Source organism: Carettochelys insculpta, chromosome 11, assembly GCF_033958435.1.
Source record: "Carettochelys insculpta isolate YL-2023 chromosome 11, ASM3395843v1, whole genome shotgun sequence".
NCBI lineage: Eukaryota > Metazoa > Chordata > Testudines > Carettochelyidae > Carettochelys > Carettochelys insculpta.
The window spans coordinates 10,219,473-10,240,036 of NC_134147.1; the positions used below are offsets into that span (position 1 = coordinate 10,219,473).

Genomic DNA, 20,564 nt, shown 5'->3' on the forward strand with positions numbered 1-20,564 from the left:
GGGAGGAGCTGAGCTGGCTTGGAATTGGGGGGGGGGGCGGGGGCCACAGGTAGAGGCTAGGGGAAGGGAGAGCTGGAAGGCAGCCAGCCTGAGGAGGGGGAAAGCTGCATCCCAGAGGGGCCCCCCTTGGGGTCTTCTCCCCAGGACGGGTTGGAAGGACTGTCTCTTCCGACAGCTGGTGCTGTCACTCCTGGGAGAAACTGGGCATCTGTGGCCTAAGAAACCTCTCCTGCTCTCAGACCCTGCGGAGTGAAGTGAGAGTCGCTCCCACCAGGGGACGGGGTGCAGGGCAGGGGGACCCCTGAACCCCATCCATCACAGCAGCATCTCCCAGGGACAGGGATGGGGAACCTGCAGCACAGGGCTGGGGGGACAAAGGCCACGGCTCAGGGCCCACACTAACGCCTGTTTCCATTCTTCTTCCCCACCTCCTCTCCTGTGTCCCGCACCTGCACCATCGGAAGGACCAGAAGAGAGCGCCGGCGAGGCATCAGTGGTCCCGGAGACCCCTCCGGGGCCATCGCTCCAGGCAACCCCTCGGCCGAGGACCAACCAGCCCCACGGCAGGCTAGACGGCGGATCCCGCGCCACCACCAGCCGACGGCGACGGACCCCCAGCTGCTGGCCATCCACCGTCGGCATCTGGAGGTCGCGGAGCAGCACCTGCAGCTGCAGGAGCGGGCGCTGGCCTGGCGCCAAGAGGCATGGGGGGCCAACATGGAGACTTTCAACCGCCTGGTGGACTACCTGGCCCCCCATGTTGCGCCGGCCGCCGCAGCGCCCAACGTGCCTGCTCCACCTGCCGCACCACCAGCTGCTCTGCCCGTCGCCGTCGCCACGCCACCCACCACCGACGGCTGGAGCGCCGAGGGACCCCTGGAGCCAGCTGAGACTCGCCGGGCATATCTTCCGGTCCGGCCCGCCCCCAGCCAGCCCCGGACAGGGCTGCGGCCACAGCAGGCCTCCCAGCCGCCCACGCCCAGTGCCGGACTTTAGGGGCGAGGGGCCTGGGACGTGGCCCCCCCCCTTGTATATAGTTTGAAGTTATTATTTTGTGCCCCCCGTTTGCCCCGTCCCCCCATGTAAATAGTTCTCCCCTTTATCCTCCCTGGTTTTCTTTTTATTAATGAGGACACTTTTTTCTTACTATTGTTTTATTTGTACATATTACTTTGGTTCCACACATGTTGTATATAGTTTGTTCTTGTTTTATATATTTATAGTTAAAAAAAAAAGTTCTAAAAGAAAAAGCAGTTTAAGTTCAGCCACAAGTGCGTGCTGTCATTTGCCCAGGAAAAGTGGGAGGGGGGTGCGGTTGGGTGCTCCATGGCATGGGCGTTGGGGCAGGAGTGTGGTGGAGGAAGGGGCGGGCAGTGGGGGGCCTGGCAGAGTTCACCCCGCGGCCTCATCATCGAAGTGGGCCCGCAGGGCCTCCCGGACCCGGGTCCCTTTGGGGTCCACCTGCCGACTGGGGGCAGCGGGTGGCTGCACGTCGGCCCTGCCGGCCTCCACAGCCCAGCCCTGAAAAAAGGCCTCCCCCTTGCTCTCCACCAAATTGTGCAGGGCGCAGCAGGCACCCACAATCAGGGGGATGTTGTTGGGGCCCGCATCCAGGCGGGTCAGGAGACATCTCCAGTGTCCCTTCAGGCGGCCAAATGAGCGCTCCACCACCTGGCGCGCGTGGTTCAGGCGCTGGTTGAAGCGCTCCTGGCTAGCGGAGAGATGGCCCGTGTACGGGTGCGTGAGCCAGAGCCGGAGGGGGTATGCCGCATCTGCGATGAGGCAGAGGGGCATGGTGGTGTCCCCCAGAGGGATCTCCCGCTGGGGGATGTAGGTCCCCGCCTCCAGCCGGCGGCACAGGCCCGAGTTCCGGAAAACCCGGGCGTCGTGGGTGCTGCCAGGCCAGCCCACATAAATGTCCTGGAAACGTCCCTGGCTGTCCACCAAGGCCTGAAGGACGACAGAATGGTAGCCCTTGCGATTCAGGTATCGTCCTCCACTGTGATGCGGGGCGCGGATGGGGATGTGAGTCCCATCCAGAGCCCCGAAGCACTTGGGGAAGCCCAGGGTGGCAAAGGCCACGATGGTGGCATCTGGGTCCCCCAGCCTCACGAGCCTGTGCAGGAGCATGGCATTGATGGCACGCACAACCTGCAGAGAAAGCACATGGGAGAGCACCAATGAGGGGTGAGCAGGGTGTGCGTGGCCCTGCCCTGCCCTCCTCTGCCCTGCCCTGGCCTCCCCCGCCCTCCCCTCCCCTCCTCTGCCCTGCCCTGGCCTCCCCCGCCCTCCCCTCCCCTCCTCTGCCCTGCCCTGGTCTCCCCTCCCCTCCCCTGCCCTGCCCTCCCCCCGTGGGTTCTCTTACCTCCATGAGGACAGCCCCGACGGTGGCCTTGCCGACACCAAACTGCTGTCCCACGGATCGGTAGCTGTCGGGAGTGGCCAGCTTCCAGACAGCGATGCCGATCCATTTCTCCACAGGGAGGGCACGCTGCATGGCGGTGTCCTGGTGCCTGAGTGCGGGGGTGAGCCACTGGCACAGCTCCATAAATGTCTGCCGGCTCATTCTGAAGTTCCTGAGCCAGTGGTCGTCGTCCCACTCCCCAAGCACCAGCCGCTCCCACCAGTCGGTGCTGGTGGGGTAGCTCCACAGCCGCCGGCGTGTGAGGCGGGGGTGGGGGCGGGGTGCTGCAGGGTTGGGGGTTGAGCCCTGCTGCCCTGGAGGTGTAGCAAGGAGGTGCTCAGCTGCCTCCCACATGGCATGGAGCAGGGCAAGCCCTGCTCCTGCCGGGAGGGCTGGGTGGACCTCTGGCTGCTGCTGCTGCTGCTGCTGCTGGGGGTCCATGCCTGCGTCGCCCGGGGTCTGTGTGCCTATGGCTCTGTAGACCGCGTGCTGTGCAGGCTGAGTGTGTCTGGGAGGGGCCCTTTAAGGGAGCGGCTAGCTGTTGCCCTGGAAGCGCTAGTCCGCCCTGTGACCCTGTCTGCAGCTGTGCCTGGCATCCCTATTTCGATGTGTGCTACTGTGGCGTGTAGACATTCCCTTGCTGCGCCTATTTCGATGTGGTGCCGCGCAAAGTCGAAGTTGAACATCGACGTTGCCAGCCCTGGAGGACGTGTAGACGCTATTCATTGAAATAGCCTATTTCGATGTCTCCACATCGAAATAGGCTACTTTGATGTAGGCTTCACGTGTAGACATAGCCATTTTGAAGCATAAGCTTTCATGGGCAAAGACCCGCTTCATCAGATGCATGAGTGGTCGGATGGTTTCAGAAGGGCATTTAAAGAGTGGGGTCCCAGTAAAAGGGAGGCTCAGAGCTGACAAGGTCTATTCAGCAAGGTGGAAATGGCCCATTATCAATAGTAGATATCAAAAGGGGAAAAACAAGTCAGATCAGACAGGGGGATATGAGCCATTGTGAGAGTCTAATGGGGAGATTTTAACACCCAGGGCAGAGAAGCTGCCTTTGCAAGCTGCGAGCCGCTCCCAGTCTCTGTTTAATCCTTGGTTAATGGAGTCAAATTTGCAAATAAATTTCAGTTCAGAGATTTCTCTCTCCATTTGATTTTTGAAATTTCTTTGTTTCAGAACTGTCACCCTTAAATCTGTCACTGAGTATCCAGGGAGTGTTCACCCACGGGCATCTGTACCATTCCTGATGTCTGATTTGTACCCATTTATTCTTTTATGGCGAGACTATCCGGTTTGGCCAATGTAAATTGCAGTGGGGCATTGCTGGCACATGATGGTATATATTATATTAGTAGATGTGCAGGTAAAGGAGCCCCTGCTGGTATGGTTGATGTTAGGTCCTGTGATGATGTCACTGGTGTAGATATGTGAGCAGAGTTGACAGCGAGGACTATTGCAGGAGCTGGTTCCAGGCCTAGGGTCACTGGTTTGTGATTTGTAGTGGCTGGTGAGGGTTTGTTTAAGGTTGGCAGACCGTCTGTAGGCAAGGACAGGCCTGCCTCCCAAGGCCTGTGAGAGTGAAGGATCATTGTTCAGGCTGGGTTGCAGATCACTGATGATGCGTTGGAGAGGCCTTAGGTGGGGGCTGTATGCGATGGGCAGTGGTGTTCTCTTCTTTTGCTTGCGAGGCCTGTCTTGTAGCAGGTGGCTTCTGGGTACCCGTCTGGCTCTGTCAATCTGTTTCCTCACTTCCTTAGGGGGGTATTTTAGTTCAAGGAAAGCTTGGAAAGGTCTTGTAGATGTTTGTCTCTGTCTGATGGATTAGAGCAAATACAGTTGTACCTCAGTGCCTGGCTGTAAACAATAGATCATGTAGCGTGCCCTGGATGGAAGCTGGAGGCGTGTAGATAAGCATAGTGGTCCGTGGGCTTTTGGTATAGGGTGGTATTTATGTGACCGTCACTTATCTGCACCGTAGTGTTCAGGAAGTGAATCTCTTGTGTGGGCTGGTCCAGGCTAAGGCTGATGGTGGAGTGGAAGCTGTTGAAATCACAGTGGAACTCTTCAAGAGTCTCCTTCCCATGGGTCCAGATGATGAAGATGTCATCAATATAGCGCAGGTAGAGGAGGGGCGCTAGGGGACGAGAACTGAGGAAGTGTTGTTCCAGGTCAGCCATAAAAATGTTGGCAAACTGTGGGGCCATGCGGGTGCCCATAGCAGTGCCACTGATTTGAAGGTATAATTTGTCCTCAAATCTGAAATACTTGTGGGTTTGGACAAAATCACAAAGTTCCGCCACCATTGTACCTCTCTGATACTTGTCAGCAGAAGAGTCTCTCTTATCCCGGGGTCTTTCCTTCTGCCCCACTTCCTCCACAAACTTAATACGATTCTGTGGTGACCTTGAAGCCTTCTTTCGCCACCTCCATCTAAAGGAATTCTTCCAACACACCTATGCACAACAGTCTGACTCTCTTGACCCCCCCCAACACCAACACCAAAAGAAGAACTCTATGTGGATTCCCCATGATGGTTGAAGTGAAAGTCTGGATTTCTATGTACATTGCTTCCGCAACTGTGCTCAGATATTTTGGAGCATAAGCTTTCGTGGGCAAAGACCCCCTTCGCCAGATGCATGAGTTGGGGGGATGGTCACTAAGAGGTTTTTCATCATGCATCTGATGACGGGGGTCTTTGCCCATGAAAGCTTATGCTCCAAAATATGTTAGTCTATGAGGTGCCACATGTCTTCTTGTTGTTTTTGAAGATACAGACTAACTCGGCTCCCTCGCTGATAATTGGCAGGAATAACAGCTCCCAACACACCAGACTGCTGAATCCTTTGAAGAAAATCTCTTCGAAAAATCCAGCCCCAACAATCCTTCACGTCAAAGTTCTGGACCATTTCTGAAACCTCCATGGCAGCAGTTCCAGGGAAACAATTTCCACTTTGCCAGTTCCCTTGTATTCACAGCAGAACCATGCATCTTCAGCTTTTGAAATAAGGCAATGTTTAGCTGGGCTGGGCTCGCCTCCTTCATTGCAGGCATCATGTTTGGCAAGCTCACACATGGTGCTTTCTAGCTAGAATGTAGAAATCATGGCAGAGGGCTTTTTTGGTAAGGCCCATAGTATCGGAGACCAAGGCTTAATTATTAGCTTGCAAACCAAAAGAGAGAGGCTCTTGCAACAGCATTTCATGCAGCATACGGCACTTAGGCTATTGCAATGGATATCTTATTCCCAAATAACACATCTAAACACAGAAAGCACATTGGAATGGCAAATTGCGATGTTGAAATCCAGCTTCCACTGGGCTTTGAAGCTGCCTCCAAATGGGGACCGGCCAGAAGCAGTTCAAGCAGGACAGCAGGTCAGCAGTTGCTTCCCAGGCTGCTGTCTGAGGCTATCTAAGGGACCCCCCCACCTCCCCCGAGCAGCCACTCCTCAGGTTTCTCTGCTCACTTGCCTACCTCCTCAAGGGACAGCCCAGCATTCACACCATGTGCCCCACTTGCCTGCCCAGGACACCACAGTACTCCCTGCTATGGAGACAGGGCTGGAGCTGTCCCCAGGCACTCTCGAGCCCCTGCTGCTACGGCTGCAGGTCATGCAGCACTTAGTGCAGGACGACCCGCAGTCCCTGGAGCCCCACCACAAGACCATCTGGTGGACCCTCCTGTGGAATCTGGGGGACTGGAGCCAGCAGGTGGAGGCTCTCTGCCACAGACCCGACACCATGCCTCACAGCATCGAGCAACCAGACACCATGCAGACTGGTGGGATCATGTTGTCCTGGAGTTCTGGGGAGACCAGTTTTGGCTCACAACCTCGGCATGATGAAGGCCACCTTCCTCGAGCTCTGTGACTGGCTCGCCCCTGCCCTGCATTTCACAGGAGACAAACATGAGGACTCCCATCCCCTTGCAGAAGAGGGTCACCATCACCCTCTGGAAATTCACCATGCCAGACAGCCTCAATCCAGTGGGAACTGGTTCAGCATGGGGAGGGCGACTGTCAGGCTCCTGCTCATGGAAGTACAGGGTCCTGGGCCACCCCCATGTAGGAGAGGGTGGGCATCCCCAGGGAACAGGATGTTGCCAGGCTCCACGTAGGGGGGCCTCCTGTCCCACCCCCATGTAGCTTGGACAAGGGTGGGTGCAAGTGCAGGGGGTCACTGTCAGTGTAGAGGATTGCTGGCAGCAGGAACCAGCAGGTGCCCTGGCACCCCAGTGAGTCCCACTTCATCTCTCCCCTCACAGGTGGTCAGATCCATCATTCATCTCCTGCTGCACAGAGTCACCCACCCAGCAGTTGTGGACACCACCATTGAGGGGTTCAGCCCCCTAGGTTTCCCTAGCTCTGGGAGATCTATCAACGGGACTCACATCCTCATCTGTGACCCAGAACACCAGGCATCCAGCTACATAAACATCCAGGGATACTCCACGGTGGCCCTGCAGGCCATAACCAACCAGCAGGGACAGTTCATGGATATCAGCCTTGCGTGGTCAGGGAAGGCACATGACGCCCTCATCTCCAGGAACACCAGTCTGTTCCAGAGGCTGCACACTGGGAGCCTCTTCCCCGACTGCACGATCAGGGTCAGGGACATAGACATGCCCATCTGCCTGGTGGGGACATGGCCTAATCCCTTATTCCCTAGCTCATGACACTGTACACTGGCCACCTCAACCCCTCCTGGGAGGCATTCAATGCCCAGCTGGCGAGGGCACACATGGCGATCAAGAGTGCCTTCAGCCACCCAGGCATTTCTGATCCCTCCTCACCTGCTTGAACCTCGGCGAGCACAACACCCCACTCATCATGGCAGTGTGCTGTGTGTTGCACAAAGTGTGTGAGACAAAGGGGGGAGGCCGCCCTGCCCCGTTGGAGGCAGAGGCTAAGCAGCTGGGCCAGGCCTATGAGCAGCCGCACACAGCCGCCATACAGCAGGCCCATGGTGGGGCTGTGCATATCCACCAGACCCTGACAAAGAGCTTCACCTGAGGGAGCACTGACCCTGCCCACTGGGCCACCCCACTGGGGGCATTGCCATCCCCCAACCCAGCACCCCACAGCCACAATAACAAGACATTTGTGAACAAAACCAAGGTGGTTTATTGACAAGGGGAGTTTCTGAACTGGGAGTGGGGTGTGGAGGCAACTGTGGGGTGAAGGGAGAGCAATGGAGAGAGACAGAAGCACATGGGGACCAGGGGTTGGGAGGATCAGGGCTCAGGAAGGGCAGGACGCTGTCCCCATGAGTTAGGCTGCTCTGGGTGCAGGGGCCTTGGCATTCCCAGTGGTTGCGGGGGGGCTGTGGGGAGTGAGAGGGGTGGGGGAGCAGAGCAATGGCAGGTGATGGGTCCAAGCGGTAGGGCCCAAGCATGCCCTGCACCAGAACTTGGGCAACCTCCACCAGGGCCTTCTCCTGGGCCAGCTGCACCTGGGAGAGCTCCAAGTGGAGCCGGAGGTCTTCTTCTACCCAGTGGGCCATAAGGTGGTGCACAGCCCACAGCTCTGCCAGTTGCTGGTACTGGTAGTCCACCATCTGGCAGCAGCACCCTGGGGACCCTGGGGACCCTGGGGGTCTGGGTCTGGGACTGCCAGTCGCTGTCCTCCAGCTGCAGGCTCAGCTGTGGAGGAGAAGGACAGAGGGTCAGAACGAGATGGGTGAAGCGTGTGATGCCCATCCCCAGCCTGTGAGCCACGCAAGGGGCTGCTGGGTGTGGGCTTGTCGTGCCATCCTCTGCCTCTGTCCCATGGGCACCCATGGAGGGAGGGTGTCCTATGCTGGGGTCAGGGGCATGGCAGGCCACCCTACCCACCTCGTACCCCACAGCCCTGGGATCTCCTGCAGCAACCCAGGAGCAGCACAGCATGGGGGCCCACGAGCACCAGTTGCTGCATGTTCCGTGGCCAGCTGTGCAGTCCCAGTCCTCTGCCCAGCCAGCCCCCCACTCTCTGCATGGTGGATGGTGACAGCAGCCACCAATTCACCTGGGGCTCCAGGCAGGGAGTGCCGGCAGCTGCAGTTTCCCCCGGATCCCGGGCAGGAGTGCCAGCAGCTGCCTCTTCCCTTGGGGCTCCAGGCAGGAGTGGCTGCCATAGAATATTTGCAAAATTCAACATTCGCAACGGTTCTCAACATGGAACCCTCGCAAATGCTGAGACCCAACCTTAAGTAGTTTCTAAGAGCCCAGTCAGCAGTGGACATGTTGGTGATGCTGCTAGACAATATTAACCTCCTGTGGCTCAGCAAATTCTCTGGTTCAGCACTGGTCAGGTCCCAGGGTTGCTGGACTAGAGAGGTTCAACCTCCATTAGATCCGTGACATGTTGAATCACAGAAGTCCTATTAAGATCTTGCCTTGGTATGGTGTTCATGCCACTGAGGCCTACCTTCTTGCTCTCCGGAGCTCTTCACCAGTGTGTCCTGCTGGGCCATATTCTCTGGTCTCCCCAGACAAGGCGCAGAGTTGGGGTTACTGCCACCCTTCAGAGCAGCACAGGCACAGAACAACCACAGTTCTGGGAGGGCTCAGCTATAACAGCTCAGCACGCAATAACCCAACCCCAAAAAGGGACCAAACCCCCATACAAATCTGTCTTATCCTGTGTAAAACTTTTACACAGAGAAAGTTCATAAGGTCTGCCCAGTCTACAGTGGTTGCTCACCCCAAAGATAGCAATTATTTACACTGGGTTTGATAATGAACAGAAGTCTTTTTATTAAGTACAAAAATAAAATAAAAAATTATTTAAGTGGTTGCAAGTGAAAACAGTCAGGTCAAAGTGAGTTACTGAATTAAAATGACCAAAAAAATCACTAGCTAATTCTAATCTGGTAAGAAACTTGCTGCATGCAAATTCTTACCATAAACAGCTATTCTTAATTCAAGTTAAAAGTTTCAAGTTTGAGTTGAGCTTTATTCTGGCCTTGGTCTACACAGCTTCTTTAAAGTTCTTTGTATCACAGGCAGGACAGGCAATTTCAAAGGCCATCTGAAGATAAAAGGGATTGCTTTCCACTCCTTTCCCCCAGGCTGGGAATCCTTTGTATGGCACATGCCCATGTCCATGGAAAATAGCAGGCTGAAGATGGGTTCCAGTACCAGGGGCACAGTCACATGTTTTTCTAGGACCAGTCACAGTTTAGGCTTAAGGAACAAACATGACCATTCACAGATTGTTGGCTTGATCATAGAGCCATTCTTGGGACATAAGTAATGTCCCAAGCCTCACTAGCCCATTTAGAATTATAAACAGATCCACACTTCATATTTCTGACTTAATATACAAGAATGGTACAGTCACAGAAATAGGATATACAGATTCAGCAGATTGTAACTGTAAACAGATACGTTACATGACCCATTTTGCATAAAGCATCTTCAGGTTATGCACATTCATATCCATAAGCCATTTTTCATAAAATAGGGGGTAAGGTGACAAGATCCTCATGACATCTTACATTTTAAAAAGTAATGTAATGAGCTGCCAAGTGGAGTTGCTATTTTTGGATATACCGATTACACTGCAGATAACACACAACTCTTTGTCATGCATAAAATCAACATTGCTGTGAGGAAAATACATAAAATGTTATGTAAGTGTTTGAAATCTTGGATCAGAGCCTAGAAAAGGTGTTGTTCTACATTTAATCAAACCTGTTGGAAATAGAAACTTATATAAGACTTCATAAATAAGCAATCTTCTTTCTTTTTCTTAAATCAATCTTTGTAGAATACAAAGCTTTAATGAAAGTGTTAACTGTCCCTCACTATGAAATGCTGCATTTATGTTTAGAAAAAATTCTCTTCATCCCACACAAACCTAGTGTCATCTTACTGTTTATTTCTGTAAATAATTTTCATTAGAAAGTCTGTCCCAACAAAAGAAGCTTCTACAAAACTCTGTAGGGCAAATATATTAACTCAGGCAGGATTCCCTCTAATTGTTTCCACTCATGGCAGAAGAAATTTTGCTATGTGCGCTACGGCATAGGGGGATGTGCACCTCCAATAGAAACAGATGTTGCCAACTGCATGTGGCTGTGGGCACTCTGCTAATCAGCTGGGCAGCACATGAATTTCTCCTGGGCGACTGGCCAAGGGCTCAGCTTACAGGGAACGCTGAACGCAGGTGTACTGAATAAACCTGTACATTTGCACTTCTGCATGCAAATAAGGATTTGCACATAAAAACCAGGATGATTTGAAGCGCAAATAGGCACTGATTCATAAAGTTATATTTAGTACGTCAAAACACTGTAAAAACATAATGAGCTGGATTGGAAAATGGAAACAGGACTCACCCCTTGTCTGTTTTTTGCTCAGCTGAGCTGTTAAGGGTTCTGGGCTTTAATTTATAGAATTGCAAACGCATAGTGTTATTTTTAATCATCCTCTTCAATTTGCTGACAATGATCTTATGACAATGGAAGGGAAATAAAAAGCTCTGAATAGTTCCTGTTCATAAAATTAATTTCTTGACACATCAAGCATTTTCCTGTCAAGTTATCTGCTCATGGCTAGAGTTGTGAGACCTTGAAAGACATCTCTGCTGAGGAAATATTCTTTTGTTCGCAAACTGCAGTATCCCCTGAGACCTAAGGAAAGCTTGAAATAGTGGTGGTTTAAAATGTGCCTGTTCCTAACTTAAGAGGCTGATACACAGATGAGTTAAGGAATAACTTGACAAATTCTAAAGTAAAAAAATGTTACGTACTTTGAGCTAGATTAATCCCTGGGACATCACCACTGGTTTCAAAGGTATCGCAGAGAAAAGCCTGATCCACTCTGATCCAAACTCTGATTCCTTAATTGATTTGCCTGACCTGTCAATCAGACTGATCTCGAACTTTAGTCTCTGTCGGTTGGCTCTGGGAACTGCCAATCTCAGGAGTTTGATTTCTCATGGGCCTTTCACCTTTCTTGTGGTACTGTTAGAGCGCCAACAAAAATCTCTCACTAAGTTTAAGTAACAACAAGAAGCTTATGCTCCAAAATATCTGTTAGTCTATGAGATGCCACAGGACTTCTTGTTGTTCTCGAAGATACAGACTAACATGGCTACCTCTCCGCTAAATTTCAGTAAGGAGCCAATAATCCCCTTACAATAAGCTAAAATATTACAGGCCCCTTCACCTGCATCACACAATGACTGGGAGGGTTCCAGTGCCTGGCCTTGGCTCCCCAAGGTGACCTGGCTCACACCTTCTGCCACCAGATCCCCCTCGACAGCATGGTCCAACTCCCCGGCATCGCTCCCCCGGGGGTGGGCGACAATGGGCTCCTCCAGGCTGGAGTCCCCCACCTGGGGTGGGGATGGTATGGCCCCACCCCACAGGAAGTGGAGGAGCTACACCTAATAGTGGCAGCTGTTGTGCCCAGCATAGGACTGTCAGAGCTCTTTCACCTTCATCCACACCTACTTCTAGGTGTGTATGTCACCCCTCACCACTAGGCTGTCAGCCATGCAGCTGTAGATGACTGTATTCTTGCACTGGGTGCAGAGACCCTGGAGGTTGACCTCCTCTGCCCAGAACTCAGTGAGGTCCTGGACTCCCACTCCTCGCTCGACCAATCCATGGTCCCCTCGCCCTCCTGGGTCCCCAGTCTGGGTGCAGAGACCCTGGAGGTTGACCTCCTCTCCCCAGAACTCAGTGAGGTCCTGGATCTCTGCAAAGTTTGAGATAGGAAGCAGTTTCATTGTTAAAAGTAAAATCGGTTAACCTGTAGTTAGGTCTATTGTTTCAACTAATTTGCCCAGAACTGACGTTAAACTTACCGGTCTGTAATTGCCAGGGTCACCTCTAGAGCCTTTTTTAAATATTGTGTCACATTAGCTATCTTCCAGTCGTTAGGTATGGAAGTTGATCCAAAGGACAGGTTACAAATTAATGCTAATATTATTGTTCTGCAATTTCCCATTTGAGTTCTTTCAGAACCTTTGGATGAATGCTATCCGATCCAGGTGTTTTGTTAACATTAAGTGAATCTATTTGTTCCAAAACCTCTTCTAATGACACTTCAACCCAGGACAGTTCATCAGTTTCATTTCCCACAAAAAACAGTGCAGGTTTGGGAATCTCCCCAACATCCTCATCCGTGAAGACTGAAGCAAAGAAATCATTTAATGTCTCCGCAATGGCTTTATCATCCTTGACTGCTCCTTCTGTATTTGTGTTGTCTAGGGGACTCACTGGTTTTTTAGCAGGTTTCCTGCTTCTAATGTATTTAAAAACATTTTGTTATTACTTTTTGAGCTTTTGGCTGGCTGTTCCTCAGAATCTTTTTTGGCTTTCTTTATTGCAGTTTTACACTTAATTTGGCGGTGCTTATGTTCCTTTCTATTTATCTCACTAGGATTTGCCTTCCACTTTTTGAAAGATGCCTTTTTATCACTCACTGCTTGTTTTCCATGGGTGTTAACCCATGGTGGCTCTTTCTTCGGTCTCTTAGTATGTTTTTTTAATATGGGGTATACATTTAAGACTCTATTATAGTGTCTTTGAGCAGCTTCCGTGCAGCTTGCGGGTTTTTGTCCTAGTCGCTCAGGCTTTTAATTTCTGTTTAACTAACCTCCTCATTTTTGCACCATTGCCCCTTTTGAAATTAAATGCCAGTGTTGGACTGCTGAGGTGTTCTTCCCACCACAGGAATATTAAATGTTATTACATTATGATCATTATATCAACAATGTACAGCTGGCTGAAAAAATCAGCAGTTCTGGGTGGGCAAGGCCACTGTTGGGGCTGTACTTATGGTGGTAAGGTGGGGCTGGGTGGGTGCGGGGGCTGGGGCAAGGGGAACTCTCCACTGCAAGGGGCTGGATGGGAGGGGGTGGGGTCTGCACGGGCCAGGTGCTGGATGGGAGGGGGACAAAATGGTCCCAAGGCTGGGGGCAACGGCCACCACACCTGCACTACAGCACATGTCCCCCTTCCCCCTCTGCAGGTCATCAGGGCCATCAATGTGATGTTGCTCCAGAGGGTTGTCTGCCTGGGGGATCTGGACAACACCATCGCCAGCTTCCAGGACCTGGGCTTCCTGAACTGCATTGGCACTTTGGATGGTACGCAGATCCCCTTCCGCTCCCCGCCACACAGCGCCGGCCAGTACATCAACTGAAATGGCTTCCATTCGGTGGTGCTGTAGGCCCTGGTGGATGCGAGGGGCCGGTTCACCAATCTCTACGTGGGCTGGGCCGGCCGCACCCATGATGCCCAGGTCTTCTGGAACTCCGGCCTCTGCCACCGCATGGGGGCCGGCACCTTCATCCCCCAGGGGAGATCCCCGTGGTGGAGGATGTCACCATGCTGCTCTGCATGGCGGCAGATGCAGCGTACCCCAGCAGCCGTGGCTCATGAGGCCCTACACAGGACACCTCGACCCCACCCGGGAGGTGTTCAATGAGTGCCTCAACCATGCCCGCAATGTGGTGGAGCAGGTCTTCGGGTGCCTTAAGGGGTGGTGGACGTGCCTCCTCACGCGGCTGGAGGTCAGGGTCCTCAGCGTGCCCCAGGTGGTGGGTGCCTGTTGTGTCCTCCACAACCTCGTGGAGGGAAAGGGGGACACCTATGTCCCCTGGGGGGGCCCTCCAGCCAGCACTGTCTATGAGCAGCCAGGCGCCACCCCCATCCACCAGGCCCACTGGGATGGCCACTGCGTCCAGGAGGCCCTCAGGCAGGCCATTGCCAATGACCACCTCTGACCCATATGCACACCCACATCTCACACACATCTGTCACCCACCATCCCTGCCACCCCCACCCCCACCAGCACATCCGCCACCCACCATCCCCTGAGGAGCACAGCATGGTGTGGTGAATAATAAAGAAATGTTTATATAACTGGGTGTTGGTAACTACATACGGGGGGAACCTAACTTGTTTGAGGGGGGCAAGGTGCTCATTCCGGGGCAGGGGTGGTGGGCCACGAGCCCCATTGGCCCCAGGTGCAGGTTCCCTGGCAGGGAGGGGAGGGTGCAGGTATCACTAGCAAATATTGCCAGTGAGTGGGCCTGGTGGAGGCAGAGGGGGCGGGCTCTGTAGTGGGGGTGGAGGGGGCAGAACCAACAGGAGGAGCCACCGGGGGGCCAGGAGACGGGCCACAGTGGCTGTATGGTCCCAGATGGTGAGGCCAGTGCCCTCCAGAGTGGTGAGCAGTCTATCCCAGGCTGCCCTCCACCACTCCATGTCGGCCCAGGTGAGCTGGAGGTGCTGCTTGGCCACCTTGGCCTGGGGCTGGCTGGCTGGGTCCTCCTCGGCCTGGCAGGGGGCCCTCCAGCCATGGCCCCAATGGCGCGCTGCCTGGGGTGGCATCCAGACACCTCCGAAGGCTGCGGGTGGGATCTCAGGGACAAGGGACAGCGCTGGGCTTTCCCGGCCCATGGATGGTGCAGCTGTGTGGAGAGGAGGAGAGCATGTCAGTGGTGTGCCCCGGATGGATGGGACCCGGCAGTGGCCCACGTGCCCAAGCCCACCCCATGGGGCCCCCACCTCCCGAAGGGACAGTGACCTCCTAGAGAGCACTGACTGGCCCCCCACGGAACGGGCCTCCCAGCCTGGGTGTGCATGCAGGTATCTCTCCTGCAGGTGGCCCTTCCCAGCCTGCAGTGCGTGGGCCCCGGGTGCCATCCAGCACCAACCGGCTGCCACCCCTGTGCAGCTTACGGCGCTGTCCTCTGAGGGCAGGTGCTGGGCATCACTGGTGCACCACCACGGGGTGCTGCATCCCATGTGGGGGCTGGCCTGTGTGCAGCCCGGGACCACAGGTCCCATGTGCGGGCACCTAGCTGGTGCATCACCCCCACCCTGTGGAGTAGGTGTGCGCCCCTCCTTGTACGTACCTGAGGATCCCTCGGCAACATCTGGGGATGTCCAGCCTTCATTCACCAGGCTGGAGGAGCGGGAGGTGATCATGATGGTCAGCTCCCCCTCCTGCTCCCACTCCTCGCTCGACCAATCCATGGTCCCCTCGCCCTCCTGGGTCCCCAGTCCAGGCTGCTCCTCCTCCTCCTCCGGCTGCAGCTCCTCGCCGGAGGTGTCCAGGAACACCAGCGGTGGGGAGCTCTCCTGGGGCCCCAGGATGCTCCGGAGCTCCCTGTGGAAGGGGCACGTCTCAGGAGCCGCCCCAGAGCATGAGGCCTGGTCTCTGGCCTGGGCATAGCCCTGGGGCAGCTCCTTAACTTTGGAGTGTACCTGCTCCACGGTACACTCCAGGTGGCCCCTAGCGTGGAGGCCCATTGCCAGGCAGCGGCATTGTGCTGCTTGATACCCATGTGGCACAGGACCTCCTCGTCCTGCCAGAGACCAAGGAGGTCACACAGCTCCTGCTCTGTCCAGGAGGGGGCCCTTTTCTTTTTCTCCCCCGGGAGCCCTGGGGGGGTTTGGGGGGGGGCGTGGGGCTCCCGGGGGGGCTGGCTGCTGGCCATGAGGGTGCTGGAGCGTGGGGCTGGAGCATGTGAGCAGGCTGCTCTGAGCATGCTCTCAGCTTCCTGCCACAGGTTTCCTGCGTGAGTGCAGCTTTAAGGCAGCTGAACGCAGGGACCATAGAGCCCCACTGCTGCTGGCTGGAGCAGCCCTGTGCTCCAGTTGATCGGTGCCATGGCAGACCTGTATTTCGAAAGAGTGGACTGCGGAGCGTATACACATGTACGCTTTTGATTTAGTATTTCAAAAGGGAGCGAACTTCCTGATACGGGATCAGGGTTCAGATTTCGAAATGTGTGCCCCGTTCTTTCCATTTTTTTTTGACAGACAGGTTTACACGTGTGGACGCTCCTCCAGCTCTTTTGAAAAAGGGCCACTTATTTCGAAGTTTTTTGCATGTGTAGACACAGCTAAAAAGAATCCAGATCTTCTGTTTCTCCTGTTCTATCTTTCTCTTTCGAGCTCCCTGTCATCCTTGATGTGATGAACTACTTGTACTGAACCAGTGCTCAGTGCAGACACTAAAGAGTGTGGCTGTTAGCAAAGCATGGGAAGCAGAATTCGGGTTACTCAGCTCCAAAATTAAGCCTCTATTAGTTGAGCAAAAAGAGAATTACCACCACCTCTGCATAAAATTGGGAATTTTATTTATCTTTTTGGACTAGGCCCTACAGAAGACAACATAATCACAAATGGTCAGGACAGGTAGGAATCCACACATGCATCACTCCCTTTTGGGTAGTCTACATTTGGTTGTCACGGCAACTGTGTCACGTCCTTCATTGTGACATCCTCTAACCCAAGCAAAGCTATTCCAGAAATGAACAAAAGTCAGCACTCCACTTGGCCAGTGAGAGAGACAGTTGGTGTTGTGCTGTACTGCTGTACTGCAGTAATTTATGGCATTCTGACCTCACAAGTAAGTGAATTTTTAAGTAGACCAAAATGCAGGCTACAAATACACAGCTAAGTGGTGACTCCTTTGTGGACCTGATCTCCAGGCATGTCCCACTTGCTGGGCAGACCAAAGCATCTTTCTCGAACAGCTGACTAGGGCAATTTTTTCAAATCCTGTACATGACTCCTACCTGTCTTATCTGGGGCACCTTGGTTTGGTTCATGTTTTGGTGTTAGTCTGTATCTGCAAAAACAAGAAGTCCTGTGACACCTTATAGACTAACAGATTTATTGGAGCATAAGCTTTCTTGGGCAAAGACCTGCTTCATCAGATGCTGGCTGGATTCCTTGAATCTTCACCAACCACAGATGTTTCCTGGACAGAGAAGCCAATCACATTCCAATGCCCATCCTGAGCTCTGGGAAATGAGTAGAAGAACTTCCCAGCAGGCTGCCACCCACCTGAACCCTGGGGAGAGGAGTGCATTCTGAATCTCTGCCACAAGGACAGCCATGGTGACAAAATAATCCACTGTCCCATCAATGCACCCCACAAGCCAAACCTACCTCTCTCCTCGGTCTACCACTAATGATCCCCTGCAAACATAAACCAATTGAACACAAATCTCCTTCCCAGCAACCAATTCAACTGCCACCACTAAAAGAAAAGCAAATCCCTCATCTCCAGCACCACATGCCACTTCAGTTTTTCCTCCCCCTCCTCAGCACACACCAGACTAGAGAGCACAACCAATGTTATGCCACTCCATAAAACTCACCCGCTGTCACTAAATCCCCATTTGTATTCTGCCTGAAGCTATTACTGGCTCCTCTTCAGGGTCACATTCTGGGCTATGTGCAACACTTCACTGCGTCAGTAGGCGTCATCACAGGCTGGTCACAGCAACTCTGCAGGGACCATCCTGACCTGAGCCACTTGCCCAGCTCTTCAGATCTCCATCCAGACTCAGAGCAGAGACAGCCAGCCCTTCTCCATCAGGGTCCTCAGGCAGCCCTGAGAATCTGCTTTGCCTGCACATCAGGTGGCTTCTCAATCTGGCTCTGACTCCCACAAGGTGGCTGGCACCCGGAATGTGGAACAGCAACTCTTGCTGCCTATCGAGTTCCCTGCAGGAAGGAGAGAATGGAGAGACAGGGCTCTCCTCCAGCACATGAAGGAAAATTTTAAAAACAGACTCAGACATTGAGCCTCAGTGACATGCCAAGAAATTTCCTGACAAGCGTATGGGACAATCCAGTCCTGGATTATTGGCGCCCTGTGGCAATGTTCACCCTCCCTAAGCAGCTCTCATTTCATTGCATTATGGAGGGTTGTAGCCACCCCACACCCAGGACTGCACCCTGGTCCCATGATGAGATATTTGGAACAATCCTGTAAGTTTAACCCCACCCCTGACACACACACACAACTGTGAGTTTCTTTGATCTGATTTCATTTTTATCCCCCGACCATCCCCAGCATTTGTATCAACGAGCGACACAATTACTGCTGCACCCACTCCCCAGTCTTGCTGCCCCATCACCTCCATGTAGCAAGAGTCACACGGATATTGGCCATCAGGCTGTGCTGTCCTGCAGATGAGGGCAATTAGATTGACTGGCCAGTCGGCAACACTACCTTATAGATCGGGGTGGGTAGACCCGCCCCAGTACCTGCCCACAGACTGAACTTTGAGTTCTGCAGCTACTTTGATATGGGCCTGCTGGGCCCAGACTGATTATATCCCATGCAGTTACCTTAGGCGAATTGGGGGGCTCTGCTCTACTGTGTTTTCCTGGAGTGGGCCATAATATGACCAGAGTCCTCCAGGAGAGGGACCTCAGGCCTGGTCCACCTGTCTGATGCCAGGGTTGGAAAAGCTTGGCAGGCTCCTTCGAGAGCATGACAAGGGAGGAAAAGCAGCCAGGAGTTCACAATATTACCAGGCAAATGACCCCTGATACAGGAGCTCTCACCCCAACATCAGCCCATTCCCTGACAGCAATTAATTTAATGTCCCTCCAAGCCCGCCTGTCCCTCCAGACCTCATGGCACTTGGGGTACCCAATAGTGCTGCTTGTTCCCCTCCCACTGCATCAGTTCAGACAACTTGACCTCTGCTGTCCCTGGAAGGCTGCAGCACAACCCTCCAGTTTTGGCGGGGCTCCAGGGGTTATCTTCTGACTAGCTGCTCAAAGGCTGAAGATCCCCACCATCAAAGTAGCAGCATAGTGAGACCAGATGTCCCCAGACAGTGTCAACCCAAGATTATGCTGATGGCACAAGTAGACCAGGAGTCCCAAGGAGAAGTTTACTGAGGAAAATCCCATTTAAAAATAGTTGAGTGTATAGTTTAAAAATAAAATTATCTAGTTATAATTAATAACTTTTGATGTTAGTATTGAAAATAAATATAATTGGGGTTACTTAAAATAGTACAAAGGATTTACCAGAAAAAAAAGAAATAAAAAGAATGGACAGGAGTTCCAGCAAATGCAAAGACTCGTTTAGTGTGTGAATTGTTTATTTAAAGACACCCCCCGCTTTAAAACAATGACCACGAATAGTAGCACAATGCATGAGTGGGGAAGTCTAATGACTCATGTGGTCATTGAGGAAGGAGTTTGTAGCCATTTGTGCTACTCGGGTTGCCAAACTTCCCAGTTTCACTGGGAATCTACTAGGCTGCTGAAGGTAAACTAGTAGATTTTCAGCTGTTAAAAGTCTGGCAGTGTGCTGGAGTAAGGCAGGTTCCCTGCCTGCCCTAATTCTGCATTGCTCCCAGAAATGGCCAGCACGTCCCTGAGGGGGAGCCAGGAGTTACTGAGTGCTGCTCCCAGTCTGAGAGCTGACTCTGCTGTTCCCATTGCCTGGAAAATGTGCCCAGTGGAAACTGGGGGTGGGGGTGCCAGCAGGCAGGGGCAGTGCGCAGAGATGCCCCCGACCCCCCAGCATTGAAGCCACTGCCATAGAGATTTCCAGCCTCTTTCAGGATCTGGCTGAGGTAAGTACTGCCCAGTTGGAGCCTGAACCTCTCTTTGCGTCTCACACCCCTCCTCACACCAACACCCTGCCCCAAGCTGGGGAAAATATGCAAGAACATAAGAACCTAAGAATGGCCATTACTGGATCAGACCAAAGGTCCATCTAACCCAGCATCCTGCCTGCCCACAGTGTCCAGTGCCAGGTGCCCCAGAGGGTGTGGACTGAAGACTACAATCAAGTGACTTGTCTCCTGCCATCCATCTCCAGCCTCTGACAGACAGAGGCCAGGGACACCATTCCTACCCCCGGCTAATAGCCTTTTATGGACCTACCCTCCATGAATTTATTTAGCTCTTCTTTGAACTCTCTTAGGCTACGTCTACACGTGAAGCCAACATCGAAATAGCTTATTTCGATGTAGCAACATCGAAATAGGCTATTTCGATTAATAACGTCTACACGTCCTCCAGGGCTGGCAACGTCGATGTTCAACTTCGACGTTGCGTGGCACCACATCGAAATAGGCGCTGCGAGGGTACGTCTACACGCCAAAGTAGCACACATCGAAATAAGGGTGCCAGGCACAGCTGCAGACAGGGTCACAGGGAGGACTCAACAGCAAGCCGCTCCCTTAAAGGGCCCCTCCCAGACACACTTGCACTAAACAACACAAGATACACAGAGCTGACAACTGGTTGCAGACCCTGTGCCTGCAGCATGGATCCCCAGCTGCCGCAGAAGCAGCCAGAAGCCCTGGGCTAAGGGCTGCTGCCCACGGTGACCATAGAGCCCCACAGGGGCTGGAGAGAGAGCATCTCTCAACCCC

At 53.3% G+C, this 20,564-nt stretch overlaps 1 protein-coding gene across 1 annotated transcript in view; it reads right to left on the bottom strand.

The window, feature by feature from the left end:
- Positions 1–11,855: 11,855 nt before the first annotated feature.
- The window catches only part of LOC142019263 (uncharacterized), a 198,363-nt gene continuing 189,654 nt past the window's right edge, over positions 11,856–20,564 (bottom strand). The window contains exons 2-4 of the mRNA XM_075005885.1: positions 15,273–15,526; positions 14,529–14,825; positions 11,856–12,100 (exon numbers count right to left, since the gene is read on the bottom strand). Of these exons, the coding sequence (XP_074861986.1) occupies positions 11,856–12,100; positions 14,529–14,825; positions 15,273–15,526 (796 nt within the window). The remainder of the gene's footprint in view (positions 12,101–14,528; positions 14,826–15,272; positions 15,527–20,564) is intronic.